Source organism: Mya arenaria, chromosome 9 (assembly GCF_026914265.1).
Source record: "Mya arenaria isolate MELC-2E11 chromosome 9, ASM2691426v1".
NCBI lineage: Eukaryota > Metazoa > Mollusca > Bivalvia > Myida > Myidae > Mya > Mya arenaria.
Genome location: NC_069130.1, coordinates 66,921,304 through 66,938,420, shown reverse-complemented (window position 1 = coordinate 66,938,420; position 17,117 = coordinate 66,921,304). Strand labels below are relative to the sequence as shown.

The window sequence follows — 17,117 nt, the reverse complement described above, 5'->3', positions numbered from 1 at the left end:
GAGCTGACATTCGTTGAAAAATGTTAAAATGTGTTGATTTTATTAAGCAATTCCACGAACTTCTGGCTATACCCCCGTACAATGTTTACAAATGCTGCTCATTATTTCACAAAGGGACAACTTAGCTATCTTACTAAATCAAACGGTAACATTCAACTTAGATGAACACAATCTCAACAGGAAAAGGAATGTCTTTCCTCTCCTTTAGGGAAATTAGCGGCACCTTTAGCAGCACCAATATATTCGGTAAAGGATTCAAGTTGATCGTGGTCGACAATTGCAATTGCATATTGGTCGAAATTTACCAGTGGATTCGCAAATTCCGTTTAATAATTTCCCGGATAAGTAAAAACTGAATTGCCTTCACTTAAAATTCATCATATTAAAACTTATTCCCATCTCTAACTTTGACAAGATTTTATGGGTAACGCAGTTAGGAATCAATAAAGTTAAGGGTGTATGCAGTAAACATAATTCAAAAAACTATTTCAAATTAAAACTAATGTCTGATCTTAATTGCAATACTGGAAATAAACACACTGGTGGTGCATAATTTTTTCACTTTATTTTGATCCATTTGGGTTACCTCCACCTAACGAAGTAAGTGTTTCCCTAAAATACGAATCAGAATCTGAATGTATTTTATTTGGATTTAAACATGTAGTTTATCATGCATAAAACATGTAGCAATAATATGTACAAGTCAATAGTAAATAAATACAAAACACAATACAACAAACGTATTATGTAAACCTATAATGGTATAAATTACATCAGTATTCTGCATAGTTATTTTTCAGTATTGTTATTCACTTCAAACTCAATAAGCAAATTTAATAACAACAAATTGCAACAATGAAGATTAATGATGTAACTCATCATAATTCGTTAAAAACAAAAATAAATAAATAAGACTTTGCTGGAGGGTAAATTAATAATTTTCAAAACAAATATCATATTTCCTTAAAAGGTTCCTTACACAAGTATGTTTATTTATATTTAGACCAAAAGAAAGCATGTATATCGAATAGAGCTAAAATACCGAGGGGAGAGCATTTAAATAAATATGCCTTCAAGAGGGAAACAATTACAATACATAGAAATGTTAAAACAATGACAATCTTAACCTTGTAATACATTATCTCTAATTTTAATAGCACAACATATATAAGTAATCATTTTTATAATACTTCAGATTTCTTGCATACAACAAGTTCAAGAAATTTGACCATATTTGGTCTTCGAATAACATGCGCTGGTAAATAGCGTTTATGGATAGTTTTATATTTTTGACAGACACATACAATGGAATTCATCGTCTATGTCCCAAGAATGACACACTTTACAACGTCTCGCATGTCTCTATATACGATTGCGACCGTATCGTCCAGTATCCACCCGTAGTTTATGGCAAGATATCCTCATTTGTGTGAACAGTTTAAACAACTAAGTAGGAATACTCGCACTTAGATGTATTTTATATTCGAAGTCACTTTTTTATTTCCTTATAAACTGTTAACACAGAGTTTGATTGTAAATTACTTTTCCAGTTCTGGATAAAACAGTCTTTATTTCTTTGCTGGAACTCGTTTATAAATAGTTGCGTATTTATATGTGAGACATTCTCCTAAACGTCCCCAGAGCGTATGAATGAACAGTCAAAACAACAGGATGTGTTACATAATAATTCAGAATATAATATTATAATATACAGAGTGTTTATGTTCATTATGTGTGACATATTACACATGAACAGGCAAGGCTCGGTGTAGAGTCAACACATGAACAAAATAGAACAGTTTGCAGAGTCTTCAACATAATTATGCTTTAAATCGTACAAGACTACGCAGTTCACAAAAAGCTTGTCAGTTCAATAATTCACATTTGCCGGACAATCGCTTAGTTACGTCGATTCGTCAACTCATTAAGGGATATTAATTAACACTAAATACGGGATGTGGTCTACAACACGTATAGAAGAACGGTGCCAAACGGGCAAAAAAAGTAATTCCATGCTATGAAAGGTTATGGACTACATGGCGAGGGTCTTAGTCCATTAACTGCCACTGGCATATAAAAAACATTCATTAAAAAACAGTCATTAATCCAACTATGTTGTATGGATGCGAATTGTGGAATAACCTTATGTCATCGGATCTCGATAGTATCAATAGAACTCAAAATTATGTTGTTAAAATGATTTAAAACTTTAATAAATACACTCGTTCCGACATGTGTGTGTCACTGGTGGGACTATCGTTTAATAAGATTAGATTCTGCAAAAGATAATGACGTTTCTTAATCGTCGAATAAGTAATACAATGCTTATCTTTACACCCGACATATGCGCTTTGGTAAACAAATACCACTTAAAAGATAGCCTTAAAGATTTCATATTGCAAATTGTAGCACGTTCGTAATTGAACTGGAAAAGCTCTATTCATAAAACCGTAAAACACAGAACTATCTATATTGCGCTAAAGACTTAACAGTTACAGGGAGTCTTTACTGTTCAAAAATCTCCATAAAAAAATGAGTTGTGTGGCAGTCCGCAAAAAATCGCTCCGACTTGAAACTTGCACACTTCATTGCTAACGTGTGGCTAGCCAAGCCATCTTTACTTCACTCCGTGTGTTTAATTTGCAAACCGGTGTTCTTTGATACAATCGAGCACATCGTTTATGCTTGTCCGTATACAGTTCGAAAAGAAGCGAGCTCTAATGGATATCTAAGTACTGTACAAGTTGTATCGAGATACAATCAAAAACTGAAGACTGTATCGTGTTCACAAGCAATTGTTTACAGACGCACGGACTACCGAACATACTACGTACACATTACTATCGAATAAGCTCTTCTGGCCTTTGGCCAGTAGAGCTAAAAACTGCATCTTGTCAAATACGAAAAATGAAATACACAAAATAAGACTTTTAAAGTGACAAGTACAGAACATGTGCCATGAAACAGGACAATTAAGAGGATCTGCACAGAAAGTAACAGATCATTAAAGTTCACTAAAAAGAATCCAATAGTGCTCCACAACTAGCGTGAACATGCTAGTCACTTTATTATGCAGAAGATGGGTAAAATGATGAGAACAAATGACGTGAACATTAAGAAAATTCGAAATGAAATAGCTAATTAAAGATAGAAAAAGATAAATGAAAACCAAAAGGCTAAATGAGAAAGAAATGTAAGAAAATACGTTTGAACCATTTAGATTTACAAAACAATGCTTTCAATGCTTTAATGATGCCTTTTTAGCACCAATACTTATGTGAAAAACTACAGAAACAAGCTCAGTAGCCAAAAGTGTAAACATAAACCCAGTTTAATGGCACTGGGTAAATGCTAAAGACTAATAATACAAAAACAAAAAACACAAACAAGAAACAACAGCACAAAACTACACAAACAGCAGAGTGCATATATACTATATAAAAAACTGTCATGAAGGATTGTTAGGTACCGCCTTGGAACTGTCTGGAAAATATTTATTCCAAACTATTAGATGAAGATATATCCAACGATGACTACAATTATGCACTGAGCTGTAAAACAATGGGAGATTATCATAACCTCTTAATTAAAAAGGGTGGTTCTCTTATTAGCGTATGTGTTTCGAAACATTAGAAATACTGGTATTGAGAACAACAAGTTAGATCCATGTCATTACTTTAGTTGTCCTGGTCGCGCTTGGGATGCATGTCTAAAAATGACACAATAGAACATAGTACATTATGTATCATTCATTCATGCATTTATTTATATATATTCTCCGCAAGGGAGGTTTGAACACAATGTAATATATATAAGCATGTTTAAATAGTTAAAGTTATTTTATGCAAGAAGTAGCATGAGAATTAAACATACACGTATACAATGGGTTCAAGTCAAACGCAATATTATTGACAAAGTAACAGCAATTGTATAACCATATGATATAAATATAATCATCTAACGCAATATGCACAAATGCCAATGTTTCAGCATTAATTAAACACTATAGAAGGTATTGTATACATTGAACGCGTCTTGAACATAACTAAAACTGAGCTTGTGTAATAGCAATTCATTACAGTAGCTGCCAGATCCGCCCATGCATGCCTAGATTATGGGCCTTGAAAGTATAAAAAAATCCGTGCGTCTGTAAACAATTGCTTGTGAACATGATACAGTCTTAATTTTTGACTGTATCTCGATGAAACTTGTACAGTATTAAGATTTCCATTAGAGCTCGGTTCCTTTGAAAACCAACCAGATCCGCCCATGTATGCCTAGATTATGGGTCTTGAAAGTATAAAAAATGCTATTTTTAGCTAAATCTATTTTTAGCAAAGTCTACATTAGCGAAGTCTATTTTTAGCCAAGTTTACATGTAAAGTCACAATTGCAGTCATTTCTGGCCACGCCCCCGGGTTGATAGGTTTGGTATATTTAAATTGGGAATGTTTGAAAATCTTTTTGTCTGAACCAGCTATGTAGACACTTGCTATTTAGAATAAGGCATAATTTAGTGGTCTGCTACTATGGTTGTTCAGAGTATGCCCATTGGGTCAAAACTGGCACTGCCCTGGGGGTCACAAGGTTCCTAGAGACTTATTTAAGAACTATTTTCAAAATTTTCTTGTTTCAAACCACAAGGCTCATACCTTTGATATTTGTTGTGGAGCATCATATGATGACTGTCTAGCAAAACAGTTGAAATTATGCCCCTGGGGTCAAAGCTGGCCACACCCCTTTTGACCTTGTTTTTTTTTATTTTTAAAGCTACAGCAATGATATTTAGACCATGTGTACAGTTTTGCAGACGAGCATCAATGTTGTCCTCGGATGACCTTGACTTTGACCTTTTGACCAACTTTTTTATTTTAAGCTACAGAAATGAAATTTTGACCATGAGAACAGTTTTAAAAGCAATTTAATTTTGTCAGACGACCTTTACTTGGCACATATTAAAATAGTTCATGCAACTAATCTGCTTACAACACTTTCTGTCCTCAGGTGTTGAACGTGCAACGTTTTCTGGTAACCCAAACACAAAGCGTGAACCAATGTGTGTTGCCTTATACCCATACATACATGCTCTGGATTGAAAATGACCGCAAGAGCCTTGCCAGTAGAGCATAGGCCCTAAATAAACTACTCTTAGTTATTATCATGTTTTTATTTACATGGTCTTAAATTATTTCTGGACAATATGTTCTTTGTTAAAAGATATATTGAGTCAGAACCGCGATATACTTTTACAAGTGTTCAACATAAATGCAAACTAACTTATATCAATTTCCGCAAGCAATACGCTTTTGTTGATAAAATTACTGAAGCTTCATTAGCTGATTTTACTATTGCTTCAAAATCTGAATAAATCACAAATGGAGCCATTAAATACATTTGATATTGTTTAAAACTTAATTTACTATTTCTTTGAGTTGGTCATTTACTCTTTTTACATACCATTACTTGCTAAACAAACATATGTATGATTATAGAGTATTCTTTTTGGTGTAAAACTTTGAGTGCAGTATTTTCAAAAAACTTGAACTGTTTTTGTTATTGAACTTATTAAAGTGTTTAAATCCTGTATCCATACATAATGAGATAATTAACTACTTCTAAAAACAATAGGTCACAAGTTCGATTTTAAGGATTTATCTTTTCAAAGTCTATCAATTTGAGGCGTTTCCTTAGTAGACTATAGTACACTTAAATCTTCAACATTAAATGTTATATCAATGAGTTGTTCTGTTTTGGGGATATCCTTATTTTTACAGGCAGCTTAACAATTAAGACGTTTCATATGTTATCTATATTTAGTTATTCATATTTATGCGAAAAACTACAGAAACAATCTCAGTAGCACGTTTAAACATAAACCCGGTTTAATGGCACTGGACAAACGCCAAAGACACAGAACATAAACAAACATATCACAAACAAGAAACATGGAAGAACTGCACAAAACTCCACAAACAGCACAGTGCATACATACTATATATAAAAAACTAGGTATGTTTATCAAGGATTGTTCATTTTGGATGTACTGGGGAACTTGTATGCTAAATGACACCAGTAACATTCAATGTCTTTTTCATTCTTAACGTTTATTAATAACGTTTTGAATAATTTCTGGTATATATGAAAAGCCTCTTAAAGGCTTATATATAGCAATGGATATGAACGCACATCCGCCGCCTACAGCGGACCGTTATATTACTTTCCCCTCCGAGAAGACTCGTCCGAAGTCTTGGACTGGGTAACTCATTGGTAAGGCAACTCCGATTCGGCAGTTGTCAACATCCCTCCGCTGCCACCATTTGTAACGTGCGACGTCAAACAATCACCAACAGATCCCCTCAGAGAAAAACATGCTCGACCCTGAAGGGGTCCGCTGGTCTTTATATACAGTAAATTCTCAATCCATACATATCCCGGGCTTTGCTAATTTGGATATTACCAACCAAATAAACATACGTTCTATGAACGTACTTCAGCGTTAATATTCGCAAAAAACAATAAATTAATTTTAATTGAAAAAAATACACTGTACACACATGGCTTATTTCTGTTCATTTTCATAAAATTAAATTGTGAAATTCAAGACATGTAGGAAGATGTTGGTAATTTGTATAGAACAAATTCGGATAGACGTGCTCTGGAATTTCAAATTGGTGCAAAATTGAAGCGAACAGCTTGGAACAGAATGGGTTTATTTTGTATGAATAAATGGTAACGCTTCCACATAAATTTATGTAGTATACATTTTTTTTGTAATTTTCGTGAATAACGTTCATTGTTATACGTAATACGTTTCCACGTATTTTGAAATTTGAAACCCTAACACTAACCAATAAGAAACGTTGTAAAGTTATAATTGGATATCATTTGTAATAGTTTGCCATTTCTGAACTAGTTTTTGAAAAAAAGGAGTTAACTTATTGATATTGTAAGGCATGTTTGTTAAGAAACTCATGAAAGCAAAATGTAAGTGTTGCTTGTTTTTTTCTGTAAAGGCGTTGAATGTGAACTTAACCTTAAATGTTAAATTAAACTTATGTTATCTTATGTAACTTTACAACATAATACACACAATATTGACAATTTGTTAAATAACCATCGAATATTTTTGTTCAGTTCATTCTTTTTACGTAGATCGATTTATTGATTTATATATTTCAGTCAATATATTTTTGTCAATTTATACTTGTCAGTCCACTTAGAAACAATATGCAAGATACAATACTTTTATCTAAAGTCGGCTATAAGATGACAAAACAAATATTAGCTTCTTTAGCTATTTCCCGACAGTAAAAAACATATTTTTTTACCGAAAAACAACGAAAACACTTTTCAACATGGTACATTTAGTTAAAACACTTCCAGTTTTTAAAAGATATTTCACACAACTTTAAACAATGGATTATCATTTAAAGATGGAAGCATCTTAATGATAAAAATTCGAGATTGCTCTTGAATAACTCTTTTGACAATTGACATGAAAGTTTTTCGCGGACCAAATAACGATTTTTTTGAAAGACAATTATAGCAATCGTAATATGGTTTAGAATTTAATGACATAATACATACTAAACCTGAAGCTGTGGTTTATATATTAGTTTAAATAGTGTCACATTTTTATCTTCCGAAAATAGCGCCAAATTGTACGAAAACGTCACGATATTTCCGACATTAGGTCGATGAATTTGTGTCCCAGCCCTGTCCGCGCCGTGTTTGATATGGAAGTTAGACCGGCCTCAAAATTCAAAACAGTGAAAAATGTCAAATTACTTTAACAATGAAATATCATTTTCTTTCACTGATTAATCTCTATAAACCACTGGAAAGCATATTATAACATTGGGATAGTACGCTTAACATGAAAAATCGTTCCTTTACTCAGATATAAAATATATTTTGTTGTAATAAAAACAATCATTTTTTAGATTGAAACAAACCTTTAGACCGAAGTGTTCCGATTGGTTATCAACTCACAACACATTCTCACTACCAGGTTGCATTCAAACAAGTTTCATTTAATATCAAAATACGTGATGAAATAAACACATGCTAATAAAAGTTTTGCAAACAAAAAGGGATACCTTGAAAGAAATGTTGTTGTTCTATAGACTATCATCAATTACTAGTTTTTAATTCAGTATTTTTTGTTCTTTAAATGTAGCATCGAATAGTATATTGGAATCTTAGTAAAATATACTTTTAATAATACAACTAATATGTTGAGAAATTCATGTTTTTTTTGTTAAATTTTACAGGTGTTCAAGTTTGTGTTTTTTTCTGCTGTGCAATTTGTATCAGCTACTATGCATACATGGACCAGATTTTCAAAAACACCAATCAGGTCAGTATTGAAATAGGAGAGGTACACGTTGTATTGAACAATACAAACCATACACATATGATTCTGTGGTGGAATCAGCCAAAATGGATTGAATCATTTCCAAGAAAATGTGGTTACTGCAGTTTGACAACGGACAGAAGCGTTTTCAGTAAAAGTTCTGTTGTAGTGTTTTCGTTAGCGAATGGTAACATTGGCTCAAAACCACCCGTAGAAAACATAAAGAGAAATCAAAACCAAATATGGATAGCTTTTTCATTAGAAACAAATGTGGCGAACTCATGGAACAGAGAATATAGAAATAAACAATGGAAAAATATGTTCAATTGGACATGGACCTATAGACCTTCTGCGGATATATTTATGCCGTATGGAAAAGTATCAGAAAGATTAAAGCCGCTGTCAAAAAACTACTCCATGATATTTCAACGTAAAAAGAAATTTGCTGCTTGGGCCGTCAGTCATTGCAATGCACACAGTTTAAGAGACAAATTTGTGGAAAAAATGCGTATGTGTTTGCAAAATAAAAGTATCGACATATTTGGAAAATGTGGGCCTTTAAAGGTTTCAAGTAGTGAATTTCCTACTTTACTAAACAATGATTACAAATTTTATTTAGCGTTTGAAAATGCTTTTTGCGATGATTATATAACGGAAAAGTTGTTTGCAAACTACAACAACGACATTATCAATGTGGTTCGTGGAAAATCAAATTATACCAAAACTTTGCCAATAGGCTCTTTCATCAACACCAATGACTTCAGAAACATAAACGATTTAGTTCGTTATATGATAAAAGTGTCGGAAAATGAAACCTTATTTTCTAGTTATTTAATACAAAAAGATAGGTTTCAAGCTTGGGGCAATTTAAAAGAGCAATATCAACAGTCTATATGTGAAATCTGCCAGAAATTGAATAATCCCTTCCTCAAAAGAAAGAGCATTGTTAACACAGAAAAGGAACTTGGACAGTGCATCAAACCAGGTGATGTCTAGTTAATGTGTAAATGAGATGACAAGTATTTATCTGATCAAACAGGAAAACATCTACTTATAGATTCATGTATCCTGTCTTTATTCGCGCATAAACGGTATCTAATTCACTAAACGTATACAATGAAATCGTCTGGAAAAAAGAACAACATGTATTTGCCAAATGAACAATATTTGGGTGAATTATAAAATCTATTTGTCTCCAAAATCATGTTTATCTTAGATATTTAGGGTAAAAGTGTACCATAATTAAGCTCTGTTACTATGTACTGTGTTGTTGTTTTTTGCTAGTAAATCCGGTCATAAGTAATCAAAAATACATTATATTTTGACAATGATATAAGGAAACTGCTAATTACATAATTAAAATAATAATCCCATGACAGATAATTTTCTATATATAAAACACTTGCTGTGACATTCTGGTGAATTAATCAGTTGACTTTAACAATATTTTAATAAACATTATAAATTATTACAATATTGTATAGTATGATTTGCAAAAAGTATCACAAACAGTTTAAAAACTGCTCGTATTCACATTAAAGCAAAATTTAACAGTAACTAAACTTGAATAGCCACACTTGGTGTGTAAACTTACTTCTAGATTAAAGGGCAATATATCGGCTCTTATTGCAGATACAACATATCAGACATATTATCTAAAAGTCAAACAATGACAGATATTTGAATACGTCCAAAATTTAACTAGTATGTAATAAGCTTCTTGGCACCCGTATCGTTAAAAACACTATTTCGATAAAAAAAAAACACAACAAGATAGGTCTTTATGTTGAAAAAATCACAAACAAATCGAAAAACGTCAAAATATTGTTGTTGTTTTTGTATTTATATCCCGACAAATGTGAAACGCGTGTGTACTGAGATAAATTGCTGATTAAACCGGAAAAAGTCGTTATAGGAAGCCGAAAAAGTAGATAAAATGACCCTATGTCGACAAGTTAAAAAACATAGATATCTTCAGAATTAACATCAATTACAATGAATAACACTTGTTTTATAAGCTCATTTGTATCACTTATTTCAAAATGTTCACATTTCGATGACAGAACAAGGTTTTAACTGATCAAAATGTGGAATAATTCAAAAACAAGTAAAATATGTTACAAAGATTGATATTCTTGCGTGTATGTACCAAAATTAAACACATGTGTAGTACGTTGAATCGGGACACAAAATGTTTAAAATCATATTTCGGTGACAACAAAAAAGTATAAATTGGAGGTCGACAAATGGAATATGACCAAAATACATAAAATATGTAAAATTATAACTATGGTTACATTAGACAAAAATTTAACACGTGCGTAATAAGTAAAATGGGCAAAATGGTGTCTTGTCCGAAAGCAATCGACAAATATTGAAATAAATACACCATATGTCGAAAACATACAGATGGTCGGGTAGTTTCAAGACCAAAATCTAGCCCATGATGGTCACAAATAGTGTATACATATACACAATGCTGTGACAAAATGAACATAAGGTGTATTTAAATCAAGACTAATACTTAAAACGTGTGTATTAGGCTAGTAGGCCCACTGCCATTGATGGGTTGGTGGATTTATGTTTAAGCTTTTGACCTTTGAATTTATTTTTGAATTTATAGCAATGTGAAAATGTGTTTTATTTAAGAAAAAATTGAAGACAACGAACGACAGGTTTTCATAGAAGGCCATAATTTGGCAAGAGCGGAAACAATTCGAAAAATGTTGAGAGTAAATTTCCTGCTAGATTAGTAGCTCCGAAAATATTTTTTCGAGGCCTGATCAATTTGTCAAAACTAAGTACTTATCTACGGAATTTTACTTATAAACAGTTTATGGCATGGCAAGTTTCATATAATCATTTTCATTAGCCATTCCTACATTTCATGTCAGCTTTTGAGTTGCACTCTGAATATAATGCACCAGTCAATTGTTACCCCCCTCTGGGGAATATCGAGGACTTTGATTTTCGGTCCAGCCAATCCTCGCACTGCGTGGCCAAACTGCTAATAAAACCCCGCCCAGTGGGGACATCCTAGGTAAGGCCCATTCCCCGCTATTCCTGTCGCGAAAAACAAAGCCATCGTTCAATCGGCACTACAGGGCCACCTGGTAGGTAAAAACACGGCCCATATCCCCTGCTACCCCCGGTATACCCCTGGACCTGGGGGCCCGTGGTTACAATTGACTGGTGCAATATAATATCAGAAATTATGTTGGTTTTAATACAAAATTTGCTCAGTAATTAACAATATAGGGTACTATTGGTGCAAAGGTCATAAACAATCCACAGTTTTTGCCTATTGTGGGAATACTAGAACGTCTTGTTCTCTGCGTGTTTGATATCACGCCTCACTACGTCCTCCTCAGTCTACCTCTCCACCACAAACGCTAACAGAAAGCTCCCTTTGATACGCTCTTCCGTGCCAAACACGCCAAACCTTGCAAATATTAACACTTGTCAGTTTTACACCGACCCGTTAAGACTTTCAGGAATAAGAAGAATCGCGTTTTTAACGTCTATTATCTAAGACTTATATGCAAGATTGGGTATAAATAACGGGCCGGACCTTAAATTTTCGTATCAGTCCAGAAATCATTCGGACGATTTTTAGAATTTTGATCGGGTATTAAATAATGGCCGGACCGGACCATTTCCGTACAGAATCATAATAATAACAACAAACACCAATTTTAGAGCACATTACATAATAGGCCTAAAAAGGTCTTGTTTCTGGTCACCCGGCCGAACATACTCATTACCACCCTTTTTTAATTTATCAGGGCTCCCGTGATAAATCGTTGCTGAACATAAGTTCGCAAGTAAGCGTCAATTTTGACCAGGGAGAATTTCGGTGCAAGCGTCCGTAGTCCGGATTCTGAAGATCAAAATTGCTGATTGTTTGTTTAATCAATTCAATAATATAGAACATATGTCAAGAGCAATTACCGCCCTGTGATTAACGATCAACCGTCTCCATTAGCAGCAGTAAAACTCAATGGCATGAAAAACTTCGCCCATATTGTAAATAAACGGATCCCTTAAGCTGTTTATCTAACTGTGAACAACAATGCTTAAACATCAAAAATTTAAATGTTATTTAATTCAAATCCGTTTTATTTATCAGCTAAAATTAAAAGGTATATCTTGGATGTTTTTCGTAACAGAAGAAATAAACATTTTTGGTAGCATGCTCATTGTCTAAAAAGCGCGGCAAACAGGTGAAAATGATCACTTTCTGTCAATTTAAATGAAAGTGAAAAAAGAACTATTTGACTTAAATTGTGTTGTATCTAAACTGATAGTAAAAGCGAGAAAAAATGCCATCTCATATTGGATTTTGACAGGGATGCTTGGGATTACATAAACAAATAATACATGCAGATTCCTGTTTAACTCAACACTTACTGGTACAACTCAGATAACATTGCGGAGGCCAGTAACGGATGCTGCTATTTTGAGTAACGAAGGTATTTCCACGCTATTCATAAATTTATACATCTTAGTACATGCAAATAGAGGATTTATGCCTCTGTTTATTAAATAAATACATTACAATGGGTTATGTTTACAACAAACAAGTCTTATCTTGTGTCAAATATCATTGAATCAACATTTGATTCTATTAAAGGGGGCTTATAGTACTGTGCAATCAAACGCTAGCAGACAATACATTCAATATTCCGATTCAAAGTTTTTTAAATAAAATATCTACCTACCGAACCTTAGGATTTTAAGGCCTGTGACCAGAAACAAGACCTTTATTTTTGGCCTTAGTATTAAATGAACAATACATATGTAACATAAAATTATCAATTTATAATACTTGATAATGTTTGGATAGACACTGAGAACAATATATTCATAAAAAAAACATTTAGAGAACAGTATATCAAAAATAGCTAAAATTTATCAGGAACTAAAAACAAACCTTCTCCGAGAATAAATGAACAATATATATGCAAAAAGCTACAGAAACATGCTCAGTAGCAAAAAGTTTAAACATAAACCCGGTTTAGTGGCAATGGGCAAACGCCAAAGACATAGAACACAAATTCACAAACAAGAAACATAGAACAGCACAAAACTCTACACACAGCACAGTGCATAAATACTAAATATATATATAAATAACTGGTATGTTAATCAAGAATTGTTAGGTACCGCCTTGGTACGGTCAGTAAAATGTAAATTTACTGGGGGTTTAAACCAGTTTATATACGCAAACCTCACTCTTATCCCAACAATTCTTAATAAAGATAAAACGCAAAAGGTAAATCTTATCAAAGTATGAATTCACTTGAGGAAACTTAAAAAATAAAAAAAATAATAAAAAACGAAAAAGTAAGCCCCATGTACTTCAATGATTAGAGATCCCAACTCTATCTGCAGACGAAGGGAAACAATTCAGAGCACCTAATGCAAATACCTTTCAAAGATACGATGCAGTCATCGTTAGAAACCAAAAACATCACACACAGTGTGACTTATAAAATAAAATGTTTAAAACTGTGTGATCATAGAGTTTCATAATACAAAGCATCATTGTACTAAAACTGGGAACAAATAAAGAAAAACATTATTTAAAATAAAAGCGACTTGTATATGCTATTCTCTCCTTCCAAATGATTTGAAAACGTAAAATATTTGAAGAAAATTAAGTCACAGCCAAATCACTCGGAGTCAGTCAACACGTGTCCCCCAAAAACGGTTTTAAAGATAACATGAATTAGCAAATTCTTCATAAAAATCAAAGCACTGAAAGTTTAGTTATGAAAGGATGCTATATTCAACCCAATATTTAGTTTCAGATATTCATCTTCAAAAACTAGAAGGCAAGTGCTCTTCAAAATATTGCTTTTATATCCACGGTTTAAATAAAATCCAAGTAATTCATTAAGTCTATCTGCCCAACTACCTGCTGGAAACATTTTAATTTTACGAATTTTCTTTAAAACATCACCATAAAGATCGGGATGAGCAATACTATCAGCAATAAGCGATTTAAGACTACTATTTACTTTGATATGAGATTGTAATGACCATTATCAAATTTTGATAAAGTTTTCTTTAATTTAAAATATCGGAAACCCTGTTTTAGAAGTTTTTGCGTCATAAGTTTACTGCGAGAGCTGAATTTTTTTACATTAGTCAAACACTAAGCAATCACACTTTTGACGAAATTAACTTTACTACATTTCACATAATCACTCCGTTAAAAATAGTAATGTCAATCGTTTAAATTGCGTGAACTGCTGTCGCCGGTAACATCTGCTGCAAGTACCGTAACGCTAATGATATCATCGCGCATTTAAATTATACATTAAATTCCTTATCATTATAATTTACCATGTTCTTGCTTACGCAACCGTATATAAATATATTTATTACACATGAATTTATATGGTTTTGTACATAGCTTTTCATGACTAATTTGTATTGAACTTTTATAATTTGCTTTAAGGAGATGAAACGCTCAGCCCGAGCCAAGCCGCTGGCTAAGAAAAAGAATGCACGGACGGTGAAGCAACCGGTCGATTGGTCCATAGGGTCAACACATACGATGCCCAATCCATATTCAGAGGTCCTGCCACCGAGCCCAGCAGTGCCTGCCGCTCCGCCTATGCCACCACAATCAGTGCCACACCACATACCACAGATATCGATTGATGAGAGTGAGGAGTCTGATGAGGATTCGCTAGATGGCACGATGGCTGCCCACTTAAACACTCTTCTGCCATCTGGTATGGCTCAATCTATTAGTGCACCATTTGTTTCGAAAGTGAAACCTTTTTCTTACGAAGAAAATATGGAAAAACAAGTTGTTTGACTTCGCCCTGCTACTGCCCTCCACTCTGACAACTAACCAGTTTGCCATTCAAATGGACAAGAATGCATAACTGTGCATTGTTCCGCAGAACAACACGAAAAGGATACATTACATTGATCAGTGGACGACCGCTTTCCTGCGTTTCTTATCTATTTACCTAACCACATACCCAAATGAAGGGCCTTATTTAATGAAATATAAGGAAATAGTGCGCGATCTTGCCTCAAAACGTCCAATTTCTTTCATAAAATGATACACGATTTCGGATGTTCCGAGAGCAATGCCCTATATCATGGGAAAATATTCATATCGAGTTCTTGCTCTTGGCCTCCACAATGTTCCAGTTCGTTCCATGCCCTTCCCCCAGTCCAAAGCAAGACAGTCCAATCAACCCAGTCGGTTTCTTGAAAACACATCCTGGACCTTCAATCGAAGGTCAAAGTGCCACAACACCCTGTGCACGCGCCCACACATCTGCGGTTACTGTCGTGGACAACACCCATCATCTCAGTGTGCCTTTACAAGCAAAGACCAAACTGCCATTTCCAATGCAAAAACAGGGTCATTCGAAAAAAAATCAATAACGATAGAAGAATCATCACTGCCATCAAAGCCCATGTTTTAAGCCAGTTTCTTAGTGGCTATTATTTGGCTGACTTCCTAGTACACGGGTTCACTCATAATTTCAAATACGCCTACACCGGACAACATTTAGCAACTTGTTCCCCAAATTTAAAGTCCTGTCACGAACTTCATGACACAGTTAGGTGAAAGAATGACAAAGAGGTTTTGTGCCGGCCGTGTTAAGGGTCCATTTGATCAACCTCCCTATCCCAATTTACGTATCAGCCCGGTCGGTGTAGTACCAAAAAAAAGCCGCTGGAGAATACCGGTTCATCCATTACCTTAGCTAACCTAAAAGTTCGTCTATTAATGATAAAAAAGATAAAAACCTGTCTAGAGTGTCGTACGCTAAATTTGACAACGCAGTACAATTGCTTCTCCGCTTAGGTAAGAGTGCTTTACTTGATCGAACCGAACCACACCCATGATCACGACCTGTTAAGTTTCCGGTTCGATAGCAAATATTACTATGACACCTTTTTGGCCATGGGTGTCAGCTAAGCTTGCACCATCTTTCATCGCTTTAGTACAGCCCTTCAATGTATATCTAAGTAACATCTAAATATTGGTCATACGGTTCATATTTTGGACGATTTCCTGTTGTAAGGCCCATCCAATTCACCCACTTGTCAAAGTTACCTTGAGCTCTTCCAGGGCCTTTGAAACTAAATTGGCGTCCTAATAACGCTGAAAAGACTGAATCAGCTTGTCCTATTATTACATTCATAGGGCTAGAACTGAATTATCTTTTGATGGAAGCTCGTCATCAACAAGCTCTTGAAATTGAGGATACTTCTCTCTAAAACATAGAAGAAGCGAAAAATAAAAATAAAAAACCTTCATCCCTAATAGGTCTATCGAACTTCTGTTGTCAGGTTGTTCGCCCTGAGAGGTTTCCTCAGACGCTTCATAGATTTGACCACAAAGGTTACCGATCCCTCACACCGTATTACCTTAGATAAGCAGAGAAGGCAAGATTTGGCCGCATGGATATTATTCATACACCGTTTTACTGGAAAAACACTCTTGCTCGAGGATCGTTGGGTGACAAATGATTCTTTGCACTTCCACACCGATGGTGCGGGATCATTCTGGTATGGTGTAACTTTCAAACACCAATTGTTTTATTGGTTATGGCCTTTACATATGGCAAAACACAAACCATTCAAAGAACTGTTTCCAATTGTTCTCGCCCCCTATACCTGGGGCCCTCTCATTCGACACACATGTCTCGTACTACATACAGACAACATAGCATTTGCCCACATTATAAACAAGCAAACTTGTAGAGACCCATCCGTCATG

At 34.2% G+C, this 17,117-nt stretch overlaps 1 protein-coding gene across 2 annotated transcripts; it reads left to right on the top strand.

The window, feature by feature from the left end:
• Nucleotides 1-6,835: 6,835 nt before the first annotated feature.
• LOC128203027 (alpha-(1,3)-fucosyltransferase C-like) lies at nt 6,836-16,848 on the top strand. Of its 2 annotated transcripts, XM_052904268.1 has the most exons (3): nt 6,836-6,984; nt 8,274-8,359; nt 14,823-16,848. In XM_052904268.1, exons 1-3 carry the CDS (start codon nt 6,954-6,956, stop codon nt 15,186-15,188), a joined length of 483 nt encoding a protein of 160 aa, XP_052760228.1. In that variant the 5' UTR covers nt 6,836-6,953; the 3' UTR covers nt 15,189-16,848. The 2 variants fall into 2 exon arrangements, with proteins under 2 accessions (XP_052760228.1, XP_052760227.1); XM_052904267.1 differs by lacking the exon at nt 14,823-16,848 and having other exon boundaries at nt 6,838-6,984; nt 8,274-10,224.
• The last annotated feature ends 269 nt before the right edge of the window (nt 16,849-17,117 follow it).